This window comes from Neolamprologus multifasciatus, chromosome 23, assembly GCF_963576455.1.
Source record: "Neolamprologus multifasciatus chromosome 23, fNeoMul1.2, whole genome shotgun sequence".
NCBI lineage: Eukaryota > Metazoa > Chordata > Actinopteri > Cichliformes > Cichlidae > Neolamprologus > Neolamprologus multifasciatus.
The window spans coordinates 1,578,835-1,601,130 of NC_140460.1; the positions used below are offsets into that span (position 1 = coordinate 1,578,835).

At 42.9% G+C, this 22,296-nt stretch overlaps 1 protein-coding gene across 1 annotated transcript in view; it reads left to right on the top strand.

Annotated features, from left to right (window-relative positions):
* Positions 1–15,726, top strand: part of acbd6 (acyl-CoA binding domain containing 6) — a 33,442-nt gene extending 17,716 nt beyond the window's left edge. The window contains exons 7-8 of the mRNA XM_085151541.1: positions 13,019–13,049; positions 14,816–15,726. Of these exons, the coding sequence (XP_085007667.1) occupies positions 13,019–13,049; positions 14,816–14,970 (186 nt within the window). The 3' untranslated portion in view covers positions 14,971–15,726. The remainder of the gene's footprint in view (positions 1–13,018; positions 13,050–14,815) is intronic.
* Positions 15,727–22,296: the final 6,570 nt, after the last annotated feature.

A 22,296-nucleotide genomic window follows, 5' to 3' on the forward strand; every position in this document is an offset into this window, starting at 1 on the left:
TCTGTGTGTTTGATTTTTGTTTCGGAGGAAAATGAGATCACATATGAGGACATTCGCTTTAAATTTCGACAGAACAGTGGCAGTATGATGTCCTAAGTGGATATCAGGCCCTTGTAGAGCAAAATTTAGTATTTTGTTCTAGACAACCCAAAATGTGAGGTCCACATATGTGGACGCCAGGTCCTAGGAGGTTAAATATATTAGTATTACAAATGCCTGAATTATGCTTTGATAAAAACTGGAATCAATCATTTTTTGGCAATTAAAGAACATATTACCAATCTGGGAAGCTAGTGGCGAGTCTGCCGACTTAACCCTTTGTGGATTAGTGGTTCAGAGATGTCCCGCCCGGTGCATTGGTCTCTAAATGTAAAATAAATAAATAAAAAGCAAACGTAGCCATGAGTTCGTCGATTGCAGTTCCCTCTTTTGGTCAACCAAAGTCTGCTCAAAGATTAGTCAAAGAACTCGTCAACACCAGAAAGTCTCCATAGTCAACAGTCTTGTCCCTTAATAAAATATTTTATTTCATTTGCAGATTTGATTGTATGCCAACGGATTTGACTTTCTTACTCCATGGGGGGGAAAGGGAAAATAGTCCTACGTGATCTTGGTTCTAAAATTGATACTTGCCAGTTGTAGGTGTTAAAATAGTCTCTTTTGACAAAATTCAGTAACGCGTTACTGTAATCAGATTACTTTTTTCAAGTAACGAGTAAAGTAAGGGATTACTATTGCAAAAACGGTAATTAGATTACCGTTACTTTCCCGTAGGAACGCTGCGTTACTGCGTTACTAAAACCGTGATTTTTTTTTTTGCGAGAATGTCTCATGACAGTGACGTAAGCGAGTGCGACGTTCGTGACAACAGCTGTGTGCAGATCAACAATGGATCATATATCGAGTGCAGAGAGAGTATGAGCGTGCAGCGTTTAAAGCGTGGAAGTACTGACCTTACTTTGAGTTTGATTCCATAAAAAGTGACAAAAACATTAGTGTCCGTTGTGCGTGGGAAGAAAACTTCTTTTTACAGCGAAAAAAACCCCTAAACTTCCGAGCAAGCACCGAGTAGCTACGACGTAATGGGAAACTCACAGAGAAACTCGCGGATTCTTCCACTGACCGCTGCACACCTGCACCAGGGTAACCCTCCGCCTACCCCACTCCTGCTTTACAGGTGAAAATAGAGCAACAGGACCGCTAGTCTTTGACTTTATTTATTTTCTGCTGTGTTTTACTTGCATCTATTTGAAAGACTGAGTTTAAACACACAAAATATTTTATTTTATGAGCTGGAATGTGCAGAAAATAGGTTTAAATATTAAACTAATTTCTTCCAGTCAGAGAATGTTGCATATAATTAAATGTTTGCTTGATGCATAAAGTTAAGATTAAAACTAATAAAACAAGTTTTAAAAAGAGACTTTTCCATTTGATTACATTTTGTATGATGATTATGCAGAAAAAGTAGAATTGGGCTGAAAGATCTATCACTTTATCACCTATTCAGATTGTAAATCATGTTTTTTAAAAAGTAACTAAGTAATTAATTTTGAAAATAAGTAATCAGTAAAGTAATGTGATTACTTTTTTGGGGAAGTAGTCAGTAATTAGTTACTGATTACTTTTTTCAAGTAACTTGACCAACACTGTTCATAACGCACTTTGCTAAATAAAAGACAGCAAAGTTCTTCTACAGCTGCTGCGTATAAATACACGTTTAAACACAAACGTTGTCAAAATAAATCTTCAGAGGGAAAGTCTGAGCACAGGCTGCTCTAACATTTCAGTCAGCCCGACTTGTTTGTATTTTAAAAAGTTAACAGAAATCATCAGTAACCATTCAGTGTTTTACCACAACACTGATAATAACACTCAATAATATTACCTCTGATTCAGTTTTAATCTGGAAAAAATAAATCAAAGCAAGACAAACAAGTTTCAGATATTCGGTTACATTGTTCCCAATCAAGACTTTGGTAATTTTTTTTTGTTCACCTTGAAGTTTAGGAATTTGTCCCACACGGCCCCACGTGGTCATTCGCTGTCCAGATGCTGTAATCTCAAACCCATGGCTAAGCCTCATCGCCCACACACAGACAACTTCTGCTTTTCAGGTGGAAATCCCAAACACTTTAATCTTCCCAGCAACCCTTTAGGTTGCTACGGAAACACCTTTATAAAAAGGGTGTACTCAGTCGTGGAGGAGGAGTTAAGGTACGGCTTAGGTTCAGACTGGCAGGAATGGTTGGGGTAGACTTTCACAATGTCGGCCTTAGACTGGGATTACTAAGAGCGTAGGTGACACAGGGAGGATTAGTTTAACAAAGAGGACAGACAGGTGACATGCAGGTGAACCCAACAGGCCCTCAATGCACAACAGGAAGTGAGCATTAAGTTTAGGTGATGGGAGGAAAAATGCAGCCAAAGTTTTAAGCACCATGACTGCATCTCGCATTCTTTCACTTGCTTTTTGCCTGCCCCTCTGCCTCTCTTTCCCCCTCGCCTCATCACTCTCCCCTCCCACCCAGCCAATGCCACCATTCCCTTCACTCCATCCCTCTCTGCCTCCGCCTCTACTTTATATTAAAACAACATGATCCATGAGGCAGCGAGGGCGACTCGCAGCACCGCTAATTCTAATTAAACCAGCGTGGTAGCGTGGCCACGGCAGGGCCCAAGCACTCCCAGTCTATCAGATAGAAATTCATAACTTAATTGAGGTCAGAGCCTTGAGCCAGCAGAACAAAAGTCTTCAGCCAGGACCAGCGAGATCAATAGTAATAAATATCTGACTGGGTGGCCTACAATTGGTGGCTGGAGTGCACACAAGTCGCATGCACGCAGCCTGCACGTGGGCCCTGCAGACGTCTCGTGTGAGAGAAGTTTGGCCTTTGAGACGTTTTATTTTATTTACCTTTTTTTTTTTTTTTTTTTATTCCAAGAACTGGGCAGAGCACGCCGCTCGTGAAAAACTGGAAAGGGCACGCTGTGGCTTCAAGTCTGTATAGCTGATTTGTAATGACACGGTCTCTCCAAGGATGCATTGATTTGATATTGTAGTGAGTGGAGTGGGTGGACTTAAACTGAGGTGGATGTTGATTTATTTATTGAGGCCAAACAGTGAATTTGTCTCCATGAGACACCTCGACTTTGCCGAATGTCTGCGTAGATCAGGAAAGAGCTGCAAATAATCTTTGAAGATTTTCCACATTAGCACTTTGTGCATTTGTTCTAATCTAAAGCTATTAGCATGTAGACATTAGCTTAAGCTATTTATTCAAGAGGTGCACGCCACACTACGCTGCTCATCTGTCAGTTCATAAATGCCCCAACTGGAAAAACCAAATGTTTAGTTATGTCGTGCATCTTTAAGCCAGTGTAATCTTAACTAATCCACACACCCAGCTTTAATAAGCCTGTCTTAACATACAGGTGAAGGGCCCTGATGCAGATGATATTCGGGTCCATTATAGCCTGTAGTCAAATATTCACTCATGCTTCGGAGATCCTCAGTTATGACAGTAACCTAAAGCTTTGTCAAAGTGAAAATGATAATGCAAGAAAAATGTGTCAGTTATTTATTTATACACACCCACACACGATGCCAAATGTTGGCGCTGCGTTGGAGTAAATCCACAGGTCGAAGGCTTCAAAACTAGTTGCAACTGATGTGTTCGTTACGAGATTATTCCAGTTAGTTTTCTCCCTTGTACCTCCCAAAACCTCCTGCATTTATCACTCATCTTTTAGTGTTCATGGTAAATGGACTGGTTCTTATATAGCGCTTTTCTACTCTGTCCGAGCACTCAAAGCGCTTTATACAGCTAATTCATTCACCCAATCACACCCATTCACACAAGCACTTCTAAGCTTAAGTGCTAAGTATCTAACATTCATACGCATTCACACTCCGATGGATGCATCGGAGAGCAACATGGGGTTAGTATCTTGCCCAAGGATATTTGGCATGCAGACGGGAGCAGCCTGGGATTGAACCACCGACCTTCTGGTTAGTGGCTGATCCGCTCTGCCACCTGAGCTACAGGTAATAATTTTTCCTTCATAAATTCTGTAACATAATTTTCCGAAGCCGTCCAGTTGCCTGGATTTGGTCCCTGATCTAAACGCTTTGAATTTAAAGAGCGAATGCATTTTACGTAACCTGCAAAGTCTTACTTTTGAGGAGGTGGACCCCAGAACATCGGCCTTTTACACTTTATTCTAATAAGTTTATAGGTGACAAAGATCTGCAAAATCCAGGAAACAGTCGTTTTGCTTCTTGGTTTAATAATCCCGACTTGCCGTGGATGTGCTGCATGTTTAATTAATTTAAAAATATAAAAGGTTAAAATGGAGCATAAATAAAAATTACAGAGCTTACTGAGAAGTGCATGACTGCCTTTTCTTCACAATAGAGAGATTTTTGGTTTGTGCCAATTCCCTGCTGCACAAATCAAGCGGCACATCTGAAAAATTAATTTGAATCAAACCGAACAATCTGTGCACATTTTTCACTAAAGCACATTAAACCTGCATCAATATTAAATCTCCCACTGAATTAGCAAAAACATAAACCTCCTTATGGATCTGGAGTCCTCTGCTGTGGTGTCGGCCGCTCGTGTGATCAAAGCGGCAAATGCGCTCGCACACACCACGGCGGGCTGATTGAAATTCTACGGCGGAGGTATTATTACACGTTGGCGTCCCTCCCCTTTCCCAGCACTGCCTCCTATAACTAATGGCTCAGTCAGCCCAGTCATAACAAATATCCAGCAATATTTGTCATAATTGTGTGCGCGCGTGTGCATGCGTTTCTGTGCATATAATTGTGCAACCTCTCCTCCAGAATGTATAGGATAATTAAGAAAATGCACCAAGGAGGGAAAATCAATCGAATGAAAATGGATAACACAATCAGGTGAAGGCAGAGTAAACAAAGATGTGAGATGGACACTAGTGAGGTCTGATGATGTGATGCAACACTGACCTGTTGGAGGGTTCGCCATACTGCCGATATTTGTCTTTACATTACTGAGTGTTTTTGGCGAAGTCGCAGTTCAGTCAGCACGATTGCTCGAGGGCACGACTATAAAGTATTTCCAGTGTAGCAGAACTTCCAAGTGTTTGAGTTGCTGGATAAGACAAAATGGAAATGCTTAGTTTTTTATTACTATACAAGAGCCAATGAAGAGTAATAAGGAAAAAGCAAGAAGGTAGATTTAAGACAGAATGAGAGTAAATCTGTTTGGGTTGCAGCACAATGATGGTGTGTTTAGACTGGATGCACTGAACTTGACCTTAACGGGACACCAGCACCCAGGTTTATCAGATCTGCTAAAGACTTCCACTTTTGCCGTGGTTCTCGGCTGGAAAAGGGTGGTCCCCAACCAATCACAGCAGATGGCCCCGCCCCTCCCTGAGCCTGGTTCTGCTGGAGGTTTCTTCCTGTTAAAAGGGAGTTTTTCCTTCCCACTGTCGCCAAAGTGCTGCTCATAGGGGGTCATATGATTGTTGGGTTTTTCTCTGTATCTATGAAGCGCCTTGAGGTGACTTTTGTTGTGATTTGGCGCTATATAAATAAATAAATAAATAAAATTGAATTGGATTGCCAACTCCGGGTCGGGGACAAGTTGTTGCCCCAAGTGGAGGAGTTAAAATATCTCGGGATCTTTTTTCCCAAAAATCTGATGGGGCAGACTGGGGCTGCATCTGCAATATGGGCGTCATACTGGTCAGGTGTAGTGAAGAAAGCTGAGTGTAAAAGCAGAGCAGACTTTACTGGTCTGTCTACATCCCTACACTCGCCTGTGGCCTCTGTCTTAGAGCGAGGGCGGAGAGTCTGAGTAGGACTAGTTGGCGAGGTGTTCCAGGCTCATAACACAGGGAGGACTCGAGGTAAACCCGGGACACACTCTGTCCTGGGAACGCCTCTGCAGTTTCCCCTCCCCGAATGAGCTGGGGGAGGTGGCTGGGGAAAGGAAGGTCTGGGCTGCTTAGGCTGCTGCCCCCACAGCCTGACCCTGGATGAGTGGATGCATTACTGCTTCCCTATAGACCTGATTATGAAGAGATAAATATGACTCTGGGATGTTACTCAAGTGTTGTCTTTTCTTGCATAAAGTCATTTAAATCCACGATGTCCTTTTACCATAAATAACTAAACTTGTTAGCATGTTAGCCATTTTTAAGCCAGCCTGAGTTGCAGCACGGCTCTGTAAAGGACGCAGGGCATCGTTCCCCGTCACACAGCACTTGTCATCTTAGCAGTCACGCAGTAACCTGGTGTTATAGGATACATATTTGGTCCTTGCTGCACATTAGCCGGACTCGATGAAATCAAAGCTGTTGCAGTGCGCTGATAAAAAGAGCCTATCAGACACCGACACCGTTATGAATCTATAATACGAGCACTCAGAAAAGAGCCAGCTGCTTGACAGTAATGGTCGAGCCTAAAGAGCCATTCCAGCAGGTAACGGTCCTCTTTGCCATCATCAGCTGTTGTTTCTTTCTTATTGGCCACTCACTGGGCCTTGCCTACACTCAACTATTTGATTTCCATCGTTCTTAACCGTCCACATAAATTGTCAGGAGCATTAAAGCTGTCCTCGACTGTTGCAGACAGAGGGGGAGAGGAGAGTGAGGGAGTGAGAGCTGGATACAGACAGCGAGGGGAGGGGATGGGGTGAGGAGAGAGAATAAACAAAGTAAGTGTTTTGCCTTCCATCAGTCTCCTGCAGTACTCAGCTTTATGAGTCCCTCACTCCAAACGCCAGGCCAGAGCCCCCACTGCTTGCCCATTGATTTTCATATTACACTCTTTTATGTATTTATTTATTTCATATATTTCTTTTTAAACATCATCGATGAGCCGCAGGAGGGCCTCTGGCGATGTTAATTCTCAGCCTCAACCCCATCTTCCTTCTCTGATGGCTTTAATGGAGGCTAAGGTGTCCCATGGGAACAAGCAAGCTTTGCGACATAAGAGGGGCGAGAGTGTGGAGGGGAAGACGTGGAAGAGATGGAGATTTGGTGAAACTGCCTTTCTCTGTAGCAGAGAGGAAGGAAAATGACTAAGTTCTTTAATGCTGAAGCTGCACATAGATCTACAGACACTGTAACCCTCTAACTCTTTTAATATCTACGGCCCCTTTATGTCTTTAGGTTTAGCTGCTTGGTGTGATAGCACATGTAGAGATGGGGAAACCCAGGAAGCTGAAGGACACTCGCAGAAGGTGTGAAGGGCAGGGAGTTTGGTGTTGGGGCTAATTTGACCGTGGGCGGCGGTGCTCACACACTGAATGGCAAGGTTACCTCTCCCAGCTCAGAGAGGAGACCCAGATTCAATTAAGGCTGGGCCTGGTCTGCAGATCCTTTTAACTGGGGGCCTTCCCAGTGCACATGTCAGGAAAAACGTCCACAGAAGCATCAGCAGCAAACAAAAGCAGCCACACAGTCTTCAGTTTCACTTAATTTATGGATATTTTAATGTGAGGTGAAGACACCAAAACATTTAAGGGATCCAATGATGCTCATCTTTGTATTGCTAGTTTTAGCTTCTAGTTTCTGCTGTTCGTCTGTTTTTGTTGCTCATTATTCGTCACAAATCTGTTAAATTTCATGTGAATAGAACACAAACTGGTGATAAATCAAAGTATAAATATTAGGGGTGGGGGGGAAAATGGATACTGTGTAACATGGGGATATTTTGTTTGCTAATAATGTATGGATACAGGGACAGCAGAAATCGATACTTTGTTACAAAAAGGTTTTTGTGCTCTGACTTCAGAGCATGTTGATCCTTTTTCTGAGCAAGAATCCTGACATTCCTTCACTGTCCAAATGTGTTTAATAAACATGACAGTTTACTTATTTTAATTTAAGACATGTTTTATTTTAATGAAGTTTAAAACTTTTTTATTTAATGTAAAATTATATTTTGTTTTAATTTACTTTCAAATTCTTCAGTTGCTGAAGGGGCTGCATAGTTTTCATAAACTGCATAGTTCAGAATAGCTATAATTGTACCAGATGGTTGATTCAGTTAAGTTGGACTAGACTGTAATACAAACCGTTCAGTTTGTCAACAATCAAACTGAAATGAGAGAAAGACTGAGTGTGAGACTTTGATATTAGAGAAAATGAATATTGATAAAGTTTACCTTTATGTACAGAATCTGAATATCGCAAAATATTTTTAAAAATTGCAATAATATCGTATCGTGGGATGTATGGTGATTCCCACCTCTAATAAATATCAGCATACATATATTCAGCTGTTAATCTGCGTAACTTTGTACTGCATGGCATTTTGGCTTTTGGAGCAGACTACTTATCAGAGGTTTTGCACATCAATCCCTTTATTGTGTAAAGAATCGGTGTCTTTGAATAGATTTGGCTTGAAGCGTAGAAGCGATACGCAGTGCCCACTGAGTGCTGATTGCTTATGTGTTTTGGTAAATGGCTTTCTGCTGGTTGATATGATTTATATATTGTGCATTTAAGTTGTCCAACAAGTCCAAGGTTTAGGTGGCACAGTAGCTGCTCTAGTCTTAGATGGACCCACTGAAGGAGGATCAGCTTCTTCTTCTGATTGATGGCACCTGCTCATCATAATGCTATCTGCTGGAATCTGCATACCAATGATCCCAGCCGCCTATCGATTCACCCCTCATCTACCCCACACACACCCTGGAGACCAATACACACACACACACCCACGCGCACACATTCATCCACTCCATCTCCCTCCCCAACCACTGTCATTATAAAAGTCAGCAGCTGCTGCTGCATGCATTGATCATAAATCATAATTGCTTCTTCATTTTTCCCCACTTGTTTAATGTTGCTGTCAGGGACAGTAGGGGGAGAAAAGGAGGAGGCGGAGAAACGGAGGAAGAAAAGCCCAAAGAAAGTTTACTGAGACGCAGAAAAATGAGATTAGAAGAGAGAGCTGAAGGAGAAATGGTCTCCAATCTCTCCGCTGGCAGATCGAGTCCTCTGGCCTTTAAAAGAGCAGCAGCCTGACGTGTCCGCATTGGCTCAAGAATTTAAGCTGTTTCCACTTCAGAGATGTTTTCCCTTTTAAAACCAACTCTGCTCACATTAATGAGGGTTTATGCAAGTGACCAAAGGCATTGTGTGCTAATAATATGCATCAGGATTTTAGAGATGCTGTTTTATTTGTGGTGTTTTTTACATATAAGATAAATGGCGCAGGGACTCGGCAGTTCCACCTCGGACATGTCCTAGATCCCCTCCTCTTAATCCTGGAGTGAAGTTTAGCTTTGGTTGAATGTTTTGCAGCATCCGTTGAAGAAAACGAGTTAAACTGTTTTACAGAAATGAACTCAACCTCTTTGACCGTCTCCTCTGCAGATAAACGGAGCTACAGACTTTTATTTGTTCCCTTTTTGACTTTGAGTTGTTTTGACAATCGTGTGCTGATATTTTTAGGAGTGGCTGGTACTTTATGATAGACATGAAAGAATAAAATATATCTACATCTTCTTCTTTCCCCACTTTTGAGCACTTTTGGAATAGTTTTTAAAAGTATGACTACATGCTGCATCTGTTTCCTTAATTCACTCCTCCTCTCATCAATCTTGCTTCACATCATTTGTGTGATAGAAATGATAGATTGGTGTGACTTAAATTCACCAAAATTGCAAGTGTACTGATAGATCAATCCCTATCCATGCGGCTCCTAAACGTATTGCTCCACCCCATTAGGGTGATGCACTACAGCGCTGGATCTCTCCTGCTGCCATTGTGCAAGCAGCTGCTTTATTGAGCACTCTGCTGACATACAGCCCAGCGTTTCTGCATCGCAAGGGGAAACTTTGGATGACATGTAAAAGCAGAGGTTTCGTGCAACATGCCTTCATAATGGGATGGGAACTCGGGTGCACGAGTGAGGTGGGAGGGGGGGCGTGCTAGCTGCAGGTATTGTGGGGGGGAAGGAGTGTCTCTTCCTGGCTGCTTCCAAAGCAAATGGAAGACAATCCAATTTCCTGTGATTCCATCAAGCCTCCGTCCTGAATCCGGGAGCATTAGGGAACGCTGAGAGGACAGGCCGCTGACCCCCTCACACGAACATGCAAGAGGCATGTAGGCTGCACACGTGCGCCGGCGTGCTCATCTGTGTATCCTTAGGTTTGTTGGTCTGTTTTATCAGTCACATATTCTCACTTGCGAGCGCACACGCGTCCTTTTATGCTGCTGAACAACAAACTGCAGATTAGCGCTGGAGGCAGATTAGAGCTTAAAGCCGTTACACTTTAATTATAACTGTATTTCTGTGCGTCGTGGTCTTTCACTCGGCCCTGGCTGTAAACATCTGCCGCTCTCCCACTGTGCTCGGTCTTTGTTTGTCTGTGTTGTGAACTAAAGGGGAAAATTGGTTGCAGCATTTTCTTATTTAAGATGAAAACGTGACCCTCTTGCTGTCAGATGCATGTGCGCATATATAAACGCAGCTATTTTGCTACAGGTCTGCCTGCTCTTCTCCAGGCTGACACGTTTTCTGCAGTACATCACAGGTTGTGATTTGACTCGCAGTCAGACAGCATTGTTGTCTTGGGTTAACCGCTGCACGCTTTCCACGCTGGTGGCGATTTGCATCTGTTCTCTGTGATCCACCCAGAGGGAATAGAAAGCTCTAATCCAATCAGCAGGTCCCTGAAGTGCTGCCCCTGAGAGATGGAGAGAAACACAACAATAGGATCACTCTGCACTGGTTTCAGCAGGAGAAGGCAGACAGGAAAGGGATGGAAGGGGAATGAGGGATTGTAGAGGAGAGGGATTAAGTCTGAAGAAGAGACGAGAGGAACGAACGGGGGCGAGGATGATGGGTGAAGTAAGGAAATGAGGGAGGTGTGGCTTGGTGTAACAGGAGGTAACAAAACAGGAAAGACTAATGAATAATTTTCCAATAGTTTGGAACTTTTGTGACTGCAGTGACATGTGAGCTACAAGAGCCTTAATTTGAATCTTATTTGAAATGATTCCACTTGGTTCAACTGCTGCTCTTGTTCTAAGGCAACAGTTTGATCATTTGTTACCACTGAGGTGCAAATGCAGGCTGGAGCAGTGACTTTAAAAACTGAATCTCCTGGTGATGGTGCCTGTCAGAATTGTCTTTTATATCTACAGACACACAAGGACGCATTTTCCCCGTCGCTGTCCTCAGGCTAACACTTCATACGAGATGTCCTATCGCTGCCGCTGACCCTTTGACCACAAGGATCATCTGTTCAAAGAGCGTACACTCGCATCACACAGATGTTCAGGTCACAAACTCGTGTATCAGATATGATGCACTTGATGTTAAAGGTTAAACACAGTTGCTTACAGATGAGATGGATATAATTTATTTATTTAATGCATGTTTCTGGCTCATCTTTTAAAGGTTTATTTGGTTTGGGCTGAGTAACAAAGTAGCCATGAAAGGGTGAAATGTATGTAAATGTAGCCAAAGTCCAGTGTTAACAGAACTTGACCTGTTAAAATCCATAATATGGATAAAGGTGCTGGGACATCTACACTTATACCTGCAGGAGCTGCTTTGGTGTGGAAACGTGTCACGGAGCTCCTAGCTAATAGTTTTTGTTTGTGCACTTTGTGTCTGAGCTGCTGTGGTTTAGGGCTGCAACAAACAATTATTTTGATAGTCGACTAGTCACCGATTATTTTTGCGATTAGTCGACTAATCAGATCATCATCCATTGGACGTAAAACGTGCAGCTTATTGCACCAGCAGCATCTGCTCTTATATAACTATCATTAGCTTACAGCTTTAAGTGTTTAAGGTATGTGCTAACTAAAAATAAAGACAAGATGATAGTTTATTAAATTTTAATGAAATTTGCAGATTGTTTCGGTGAAGTTTAATAAACTCCTTGCTATCTAAAATATAACAGGACACCGGAGTAAATTCTCCAGCATCTCACACTTCTGATAATCAGCTGTCTGCTTGACGTTTATTCAGCTGTGTAAAAACTATAACTTTAATCTCAGCCAAACCGATTTACTCAGGAACAAATAAAATACTAAAAAAATCCAAACAATAACATTTTTAAGTTATCTAAGTGACTTATATATGTTTAACCTGAGTAGCGAAAGACAGCGGTGGGTTTGAAAACGATTTGCCGGGAGTCCGGTGTTCTCACGGCTCTAGTGAGCCTAGCCCCCGGCTAGCTAGGGGAGGTGCTACACTTCAATTCAGCGAGCTCTTTAGAATAAACCAAATGTTTAAAGGCTGCACGGTGAGGTGCTTTTTGTTTAAATACACCTGTGGCAAAATGACAGAACACCTAAACTCCAGTGTTAACGGATCCGGCCTGCTTCTTGTCCATATAGTTTGATTTAATGAGCTTTGACTTATTAATTAACACTTCAAACAAGCCACACAATAGTCTGCGAATTATAAAAATAAACGTGAGAAATGTTCCCTTTCTTCCACTCAAACTCCATAAATCCAGTATCGATGCATCGTTTTCGTAATGGTCACATAAACATTACAGCTAAGCTTGGAAACCTGCTGTCAGCTGAGACGCCCACTGAAAACATCCAGATGACCAGAATCAACCTTTCAGTAATCGGTTTGGATTTGGGTTGATGCTGGACGGGCAGCTGTGATGAAGGGGGTGATGGCCCCCTTTAATCCGAGTTTTAGGTCTCAGGTTAACCAGAGCTGGAAACGACCTGCAAGCTGAAAGTTTAGATTTTTCAGGTCACATGTTTCTCAAATCAATATCTCATAGTCTTATAATTCCCCTTCGGTGCAGGCAAACAAACACAGCACCGTTTGTCCACAAAAATATTTAATTTGTATTCTATCAGGTGAGTTTCCCTCCTGAAGTTTGGACAAAGTGACAGCTCACAACTTACTCACAGCGAATGTTGGCAGTATTTCTGTGTTAAGTGGCCGTTGTTTGAATGTGCACTCAATGAAGCCTTTTGTTTTTGCTGTGTCACAGGTGCTTTGAATTAAACACTTGTTTTTGTCTTTTTACAGGACGATGAAGGACAGACGGCGTTGCATTATGGTGAGAAAGCATCGTGAACACTTTCCTTGCTGTAAAGCTTTTTGTGCCCGTTTTTCAAATTGGCTCGTTCCACATTTATTCTGCACAGACATCATGTTGTCTGCGTGCACACTCTCACTTTATTTACAGCAGCTTGTTTTTTGTGCGCACGCCTCCTTTGACTATATTTTGTTTCACATTGATCATCTTTGAGTCCTGCTCCTCCCGCTCTATCCTTTCTATTCCTCACTTATTTTCTGCTGTTTTTCCACAAAGTTTGTCATTCCTTCCTTTTTGCTCCTGCATGTGTGTGTTTGTGTGTGTGGGTCTGTGTGTAATAATCACTAGACCTCCCAGAGGAAATCAGCAGTGGTCCTTAGACTCCCCTGACCCCCTCGTGCCCCAACACACATGTCCCTGAGGGGCGTTTCCCATGTCCTCTGAGCCTCTGTGTGCATGTGGCTGCACCATCTGTCCCTGTGCTTGGTGGCGTTGGAGTGGGCATGCTGGATTACCCACTGGAGATCCACACACACACCCGCACTCACCAGAAGAAGCCCTGAGGATGGGGCATAAAAAGATGACTAATAAACATAAGCGATGAACTCCAAGAGACAAATAGCAGAGAATGAAAATTCATTCCCACCTCTCTTTGCACAGGGCCACACTGGCTGGCAAGTGATTAATTGAGGGTTTACTGCTCACCATAAATTGTTCTCCTCCTCTACGGCTCCCCCGAGGGCCAGCCACTTTTTACAGCTCAAGGCCCAGGCGAGAGACGCGCCGCACGCGCACACACAAGGCTGGCTAAATAAAATACTGTTTAGAGTAACAAGAGGAGGGCTGCAAGTGTGGCTGGGGGGGGAAACAGTCAAGCTTTGTTACTCGTTTTTAGCGGAAAGATTAGTGATTCTTGTGGCTTTGCACACCTCATACATTCATTCATAGCTGCAGCTTGAGCATGCACACCGGCTCACTCTCACACTCGCATGCATTCCGATGTAACATCGCATCCCGTGCGTGCACACTCCCACCGGCCACCTCTGAGCTGGAGGTTAAAAGGCCTCGCTGTCAATCACTGCGGCTGCTGACATCAGCGAACATGGCACAGCAGAGTCTGCTCTTTAAAAGCGAGCGATAGACGCCGGGAGGGAGTGTCAGAGGGGCGAGAGGTAGATCGGGAATGAAGGAACCCTCTAACTGGGTTAAGAAAGTGCACGCCGCCCCCGCCCCTCTCCACTCTACGCTGGGAGGGGAAAGACCCTTTTAGTGGGGTACAAATTGTCAATGGGGCAGAAATGAAGTGTTTGAAGGAAGCTCAGGTCCAAGCCAGTGTCAGTGCTGGGCCTGCAGATTAGCTTTTCATTAACTGCAGCACTTTACATACTGTATTACCCCACAGTGTGGATTCACTCTAACCTGCCACATCGTAACAGTGGTTCATTATTTCATTAACCGTTTAAAACTAAATGAAACGCAACCACATCAACTCTGCTTGGTTAAAACCAGTTGATACAAATGAAACTGTTTACCTCCATGTTGTCAAAGTGTTTCGTTTATTCATACGAGGACTCGAGTTTCCGTAACGCCCGTCTTGGCAATCCATCCAACAGCTTTCACTAAACACATGTGAACCTCATGGGGGTAAAAACTCAAGGATGCTCACACTGACGTGATAGATAATTGGTTTTCTATGCATTTGTTCTCAGGAGACGGAATATTTATTTAAAACATCGTACATTTCATGTTCTTTCGGTTTCTGATGTGACTTTGTTTTGTTTTTGTAGCTTCGGCGTGTGAATTTGTTGAAATTGTGGATCTGCTGCTGAAATCTGGAGCTGACCCGACTATCACAGACCAGGAAGGTTGTCTTCCTGAGGAGGTCACTGATTCCCGTGCGATCTCCCTTCTCCTGCGTGGGTACACTACTTCGAAAGGCTGAATCGGCCTTGCATCCCACCACCCTGTTATTCCAATCTCCTAGTCGCCTTCCTGCTCCTCTTTTGCCCGGCCTTCCCATAATCCCTCATTCATCCCTGCAGAGACTTCTTTCCCCTTTTCAGCCCTAACAGTCTGTAGACCTGGACTGCAGAAGGGTTTGTTTTCCATTTTGTCTTTTTTTTTTTTTTTCCTCTCCCCCACCCATATTGTTGAGGTGACTTTGATTTCATTGGTTTAGCTCTTTTTGAGCTGCGGTTGTAAACATTAGTCATTCAATTTAATACACAAGGGCACTGCATGTATTTTCAGTCTTCTATATGCTGTATTGACTATCTGCACAGTAGGGTTGGGTGATATGACGGTTACTGTAAGACAGATTTATGAACTGATAAGGTATAGCTACAAGACTTTGACTGGAAATGGTGCGATTAAATGAGCTGGACAGCATATTGGCAATATATAAATGACATTGTGTGCATCTGTGTGTTAAAGCATCTGTATTTATCCGGCATCACCAGATCAAGCAAAAAGAGACATTCCCATTCACTTATCTATAAACGCTATAAGATATCACAATATTTATAATCTTCATGGTGTAACGTCCAAATCATCAGAGAACCCCACACATATCACCCACTCCTACTGCAACCAGCCAGGCCTTTTAATCAGTTTAGTCTGTTCTAGTGGTTTGTTCATGATTCTGTTAGGTACCAATGAATGCTTTCCACATGTTTCATTAAAGTGTTCTGCAAATCTGCGTCCTTGACTTCCTGTTATCTGTTTAAAAAGAAGCACAAGCACTGTAGAGTTCCCCGTGTGAGCGATGTAACCCGATTCCACTCGGGAGTCTTTCTCCACGTACATGTTTGAATAAATGTGTGAGGCCGTGGCCCACACTGCTGACGAGCGACGTCCGCAGAGCTGCTCGTCTTGTCGTCTTGCCAATGAGCTTGTGCAATGGTGAGCCGTCTGCCTGCGCCTGCTTCACAGGTGTCGGAGCTTTCGGATTTTGGTGAAACCTGCACATGATGATCACCTGATCCAGATTGGTCTCACGGTCATGTTTGTCTTTTACACTCCTAGATTCATATTTTTGGATAAATCTATTTATGTAAATACATCATTGATCTGCTTGAATCCAAGGAGGACGCATTGCTATGGTCAGTGATGGGGAGTAATGGAATACATGTACCGGCGTTACTCATATTTTGTATTTTAAATACATAACTGTCTTCCGTTAGTTACCGTTTAAGAAGGTTCAGAATAGGCAGTGTTGGGGAGTAACGGAATACATGTACCGCCGTTAGGTATTTAAAATACAAAATATGAGTAACTGTATTCCGTTACAGTTACCGTTTAAAAAGGTGGTATTTAGAATACAGTTACTTTGTTGAAATAAATGGATTACACGGCGGTACTTCCCTGTTTCATATTGTGGCGGGTCAGGACTGTTTGGGTTTTGTTTGACAGCTACGTTCTGTTGTTCCAGGCGGCAGCGTTACGGTTGCCATGGTTACAGGGTGACTCTCTCGCTCTGCGTGTTTCCTGGGTGAGAGAGCGCCTGTTGTTGTTGTGCTAAGCTAACAGGCAGAATGCTACAGGTATAGCTCTAAAGAATGTAGCATCATGGGCAGTGTAGTCCGTGCTGCAGGGAGAATGGACTGCCATACCCGTTATGTGTCTGTGAGCGAGGGAGGGAGAAAAAGGAAAAGTACGAGCTGTCATCGAGCAGAAACGGGAGCTGGAAGCATGTAAATATAATAATAACCACTGCACTCTCTCTGTCTCTGCTAGCAAAGTTGACCCAGACAACAAAGTAAAGCTAGTTTTCGGCTACGAGCCGACACGAACCCACCGTATTAGTCAGAGGTCCCTTTACTACGGTTCGGAGCCGCGGACCTGTTTTATATACGCGCGGAATAGTTTTCTATACGAGATCACTGCAAAAAGTGCAGCCTTACCTAATGTCCACCTACTGTTACTCATTTATATTAAGATTTAAACATCTAGTTCAGCGGTCCCCAATCCCCGGGCCTTGGACCGGTACCGGGCCGCGAGAGTTGAGGCTCAGGTGTGAAATGTATAGTTTTCAGGGTTTTTATCGGTTTTCAGAGTTATTTTGTTATCGTTTTTATCGTTAGCTCGGTTTTCCTGGGTCTTTTCACGTGTGTTATGAATAAATTTTCTTTTTTTCGGTACCGGTACTAGTTTTATTTTGTTGTATTTATCCGCGACACCTTAAAGGCCGGTCCGTGAAAATATTGTCGGGCATAAACCGGTCCGTGACGCAAAAAAGGTTGGAGACCGCTGATCTAGTTGGTATTGGTATGGAGAGTAACCTTCAGTAATAGTAATAAATCACACAGCAATAGTTCATTCATGTAGTTGTAAAAAGCATGATAATATATTAAGTAATCCAAAGTATTCAGAATACGTTACAAAATACATTTTGGGACTTTAATCTGTAGTGAAATACATTTTAAAAGTAACATCGTTTAAGGTAGAAGCAGGCCTCATTACAATAAACCTGATCAATAATCAAAAACAAATCTGGGGGAAAAGTTTTATATATTCATAATTACTAAGACGACATTTACTGGAGCTTAAACTTCAACACATGCACAAAGTATTTGTTCTTTTCTAACCTCCAACAACATGTTCGGTTCCTTAGGTTTCGGTGGCCTGATGGACACAATTGTTTTAATTCAAACATTTAAACCACGCCCCCCACGTGACCAGCAGAAACGTAGTCCACAGAGCACAAACACAACATATTGCATATAGAGAGCAGCCTGTGCATGATTATGTCATATAAGGAGGAATCTGGACGTTCTCCAAAAATAACCAACACATGGTCGGAGTCCAAATCAGCTTTGCTGGTCCTCAGCTCTATGACACACACACACAGACACAGTGCAGCAGATGAGAATGCACTAAATCTGGATCCTGCTTCTTAACTACAGATTCATGAAGACGTCGTGCACGTTTTGGGGACAAAGCTTAATCCTTTACTCTCAAACACACAGCTCCCCCCTCCCTCCTGCACTTAAAGCCCCACTGTGCTGCACTGGAAATCTGCTCTAACACACAAGGCGTTAGATAACTGTCTCAACATGTCAGCCACTCGCAGATCTGTGACAGCTTTACATGGTCTGCTGAGGATCAGTAGTCATCGCTTAGAGGGGACGCGGTTCAAATTCGATTTTTCGTCTTGACAGGTGTTGTTGTGCTGATGCAAGTGAGGTGTGCTGTACACGAGTCGAATTAAGATCCCTCCACATGATTTCGAAATCTGCATCCGTGTCTCGTTCAGCCCTGCTTTTCTCAGAGGCCTCAGAGTTTTTATTTCCTCTTCCACTTTTGTAGACTCCGGCCAAAGAATCTTCCTCGATGAAATTGTGTCCATGTCAGCTCATGAATTTTGAGGAGCAACCCTGCATAAGCTAAGACAGCGCCTTTTGAGTATTCAACATGAGTCCGAGACACGATGCTCTACAATCCCACAAAGAGACAACCGCTGACCATCTCGTCGTTATGAATTCTGTCCACATCCAGCCATTAGGCTGTTGGTGTATCTCTAAAGCCTGTTTGGGTCTCGGCGTTGTCTCCCCGTTGCTTCCTAAACCCCGTTATACTTGCTTGAGGTAAGAGAGAATGACGGCAGTCGTGCTTCCCTCCCGGCTCGTCTGCGAGACTCTGACACTAAGCCCATTATGCTTCCATTATGGGGCTTCAATTTTCCTCTGAGCTTTTCACTTCTGACACGGCAGCTCCCTCCCTCCTCAAACCGCAGACTCATACCCCCCGAGGCCCAGTGCTGCACGGCCGTTCAGTTAGGAACTTCAGTACATCTTTAAAGCACCAGTACTTTGCCCTGATTCTTATTCAATGGCAGTTATTTAAAATTGCACTAAGATGCACAATATAACAACGTTACATGCAAGCAGGCGTCAACAACAAAACATACGAGACAAAACTAACTTTGCACATTTATACTGCAGTAATGTTTTAGGGCAACTTTAATTTGACAGCAAAGTAATTAACACTTGTGAGATTCAGCGTCTTTCTCAAGAAGCTGACGTGTGGAGACGGCTGCAAAACTAGTGAGTGAGTACAATTAGCCACATAGCAACACAGCAAACCATGTCATTTGTCAAATGTTATTAAAAAAGACACTAACACCACATACATGACAGCAGTGTAGCCTTGCATGTACCTGAGGTGAGGCCTAGCATACAGTTAGTGGCCGAGTTGCACCCACCTGTCACGCCGGCCCAGACCCATCCTTAACTAATTTGGCGATCATGTGGAAAAATAAACTCCAAATGGATTCTCACAGGGAAAACAAAACCTTGCTATTCCTAACCAGTGTTGGTCAAGTTACTTGAAAAAAGTAATCAGTAACTAATTACATAACTGATTATAGTTATTATAACTGATTACTTCCCCCAAAAAGTAATCCCGTTACATTACTGATTACTTATTTTCAAAAGTAATTAATTACTTAGTTACTTAGTTACTTGTTAAAAACACGATTTACAACCTGAATAGGTGATAAAGTGATAGATCTTTCAGCCCAATTCTACTTTTTCTACATAATCATCATACAAAATGTAATCAAATGGAAAAGTCTCTTTTTAAAACTTGTTTTATTAGTTTTAATCTTTTAACTTTATGCATCAAGCAAACATTTAATTATCTGCAACATTCTCTGACTGGAAGAAATTAGTTAACATTTAAACCTATTTTCTGCACATTCCAGCACATAAAATAAAATAAAATATTTTTTGTGTGTTTACACTCAGTCTTTCAAATAGATGCAAGTAAAACACAGCAGAAAATAAATAAAGTCAAAGACTAGCGGTCCTGTTGCTCTATTTTCACCTGTAAAGCAGGAGTGGGGTAGGCGGAGGGTTACCCTGGTGCAGGTGTGCAGCGGTCAGTGGAAGAATCCGCGAGTTTCTCTGTGAGTTTCCCATTACGTCGTAGCTACTCGGTGCTTGTTTGGAAGTTTAGGGTTTTCTTCCCACGCACAACGGACACTAATGTTTTTGTCACTTTTTATGGAATCAAACTCAAAGTAAGGTCAGTACTTCCACGCTTTAAACGCTGCACGCTCATACTCTCTCTGCACTCGATATATGATCCATTGTTGATCTGCACACAGCTGTTGTCACGAACGTCGCACGCGCTTACGTCACTGTCATGAGACATTCTCGCAAAAAAATCACGGTTTTAGTAACGCAGTAACGCAGCGTTCCTACGGGAAAGTAACGGTAATCTAATTACCGTTTTTGCAATAGTAATCCCTTACTTTACTCGTTACTTGAAAAAAGTAATCGGATTACAGTAACACGTTACAAGTAACAAGTTACAAGTAACGCGTTACTGCCCATCTCTGTTCCTAACTGTGGGGAACTACTGCACAGTCTTCAGAGGCAGATTCTGGGGTGATTTTTGTAGTTTCAGGGTGAGCCAGCAGGTATTTATAACAAGCATGTGTAACCGGTGTGATTCTGCATTGTGTCTGATAAAAAAGGTAAAAGAAAGAAAGGCCTCCAAGTAAATAATTTGCCCACTCCAGCTCCTCTCCCACAGGGGAATTGTAGAAAAGGCTGGCATTTATTTTTACATTAAACATAAAGTATGCATTTACACGTAACATATTTAACATAAGATAAAACAAAAACAACAACACGAAATCCGACATACCTGATAAAAAAGGTAAAAGAAAGAAAGGCCTCCAAGTAAATAATTTTACTCCAGCTCCTACGACCAAATACAAACAGTGGAAGAGGGTTAGCTCAACCCACCACAACTTCCAAGTTTAATTACATGTAATAATTACACGTAATATATTTGACATAAGATAAAACATCGATCGTGGCTCAAGAGTTGGGAGTTCGCCTTGTAATCGGAAGGTCGCCAGTTCGAGCCCCGGCTCGGACAGTCTCGGTCGTTGTGTCCTTGGGCAAGACACTTCACCTACCGCCTACTGGTGTTGGCCAGAAGGGCCGATGGCGCGATATGGCAGCCTCGCTTCTGTCAGTCTGCCCCAGGGCAGCTGTGGCTACAACTGTAGCTGCCTCCACCAGTGTGTGAATGTGAGAGGAATGGGTGGATGACTGGACGTGTAAAGCGCTTTGGGGTCCCTAGGCGGGACTAATAAAAGCGCTATACAAATACAGGCCATTTACCATTTAAAACAAAAACAACAACACAAAATCCGATATACCTGATAAAAAAGGTAAAAGATAGAAAGGCCTCCAAGTAAATAATTTTACTCCAGCTCCTACGACCAAATACAAACAGTGGGGAAGAGGGTTAGCTCAACCCACCACAACTTCCAAGCTAGCAAGAAGTATATGTTCATGCTAGCATTTATGGCGCCTAAAACCCATTTATGATACACACATACTACACACTTGTAACATCTAACAAAAAACAGGCTTAATAATGACAATAATTGAACTAAAATCACAATCAGAAACATCAGGGTGGCTAAATATGCATTATATGTGTGTTTTACAGTGTTGGAAAGAAATGACACCCACCTCTCCCACAGGGGAATTGTAGAAAAGGGGAGAGGCAAAAGGGGTACACTGTATTTATAGGGTTGCACCAAAGAAGAAGAAGAAGAGAATGAGGAGGGGCTCTAACTGATAATGGACATAACTACAGGCTTGGAGGTCCTAAAAGTCAGGTATAAAAGGAGCAGTTTGGGGGTTTGAACACATTTTGTGTAATTATAACAATGTGATTTATGACTCTGTTACACATGCATGCAACCAAAGCCTCCTTAATCCCGACTATAAACAGAAACCCAAACTTCTTGTTCTTTGGCTGATAAGTGTGCACAATTTATTTAGTATTTATTTATTCGTCAGTACAGAAGAGCGTCGCTGGGATGTTGAGGAATTATAGCGTCCTTCTGCACACCGCCTCTCCTTTACATTCTCTCTCCCGTAAAAGCCATACCATGTTCTTGCTTTGGCCCGCTCTTAATGCGAGCCTTTACCTCGCCACAGCCCTTCCTCCATCTTTTCTTTATGCTGCAGCACGCCCCCCCACACCCACTCTCAGCAGCAGCGTGGTTAGGAACCCAGCAGTAAGCAAAAATCCCCCTGCTGCTGAAACACTCTCCACTAACACCAGATTGGTTTAGTGGTGGCTTGGACTGCGCTCGTGCGAGTTTGTGCAGGTTTGTGTGTCCTCCACTCTGATGTGTAGTTTGCGTTGATGAAGAAGCGTTACCATTAACTACCGAAACCAAAAAGTTGATGTTTAAGACTTAAGGCGGCAAACGGAGGCTTGGTTCTGTGTTACA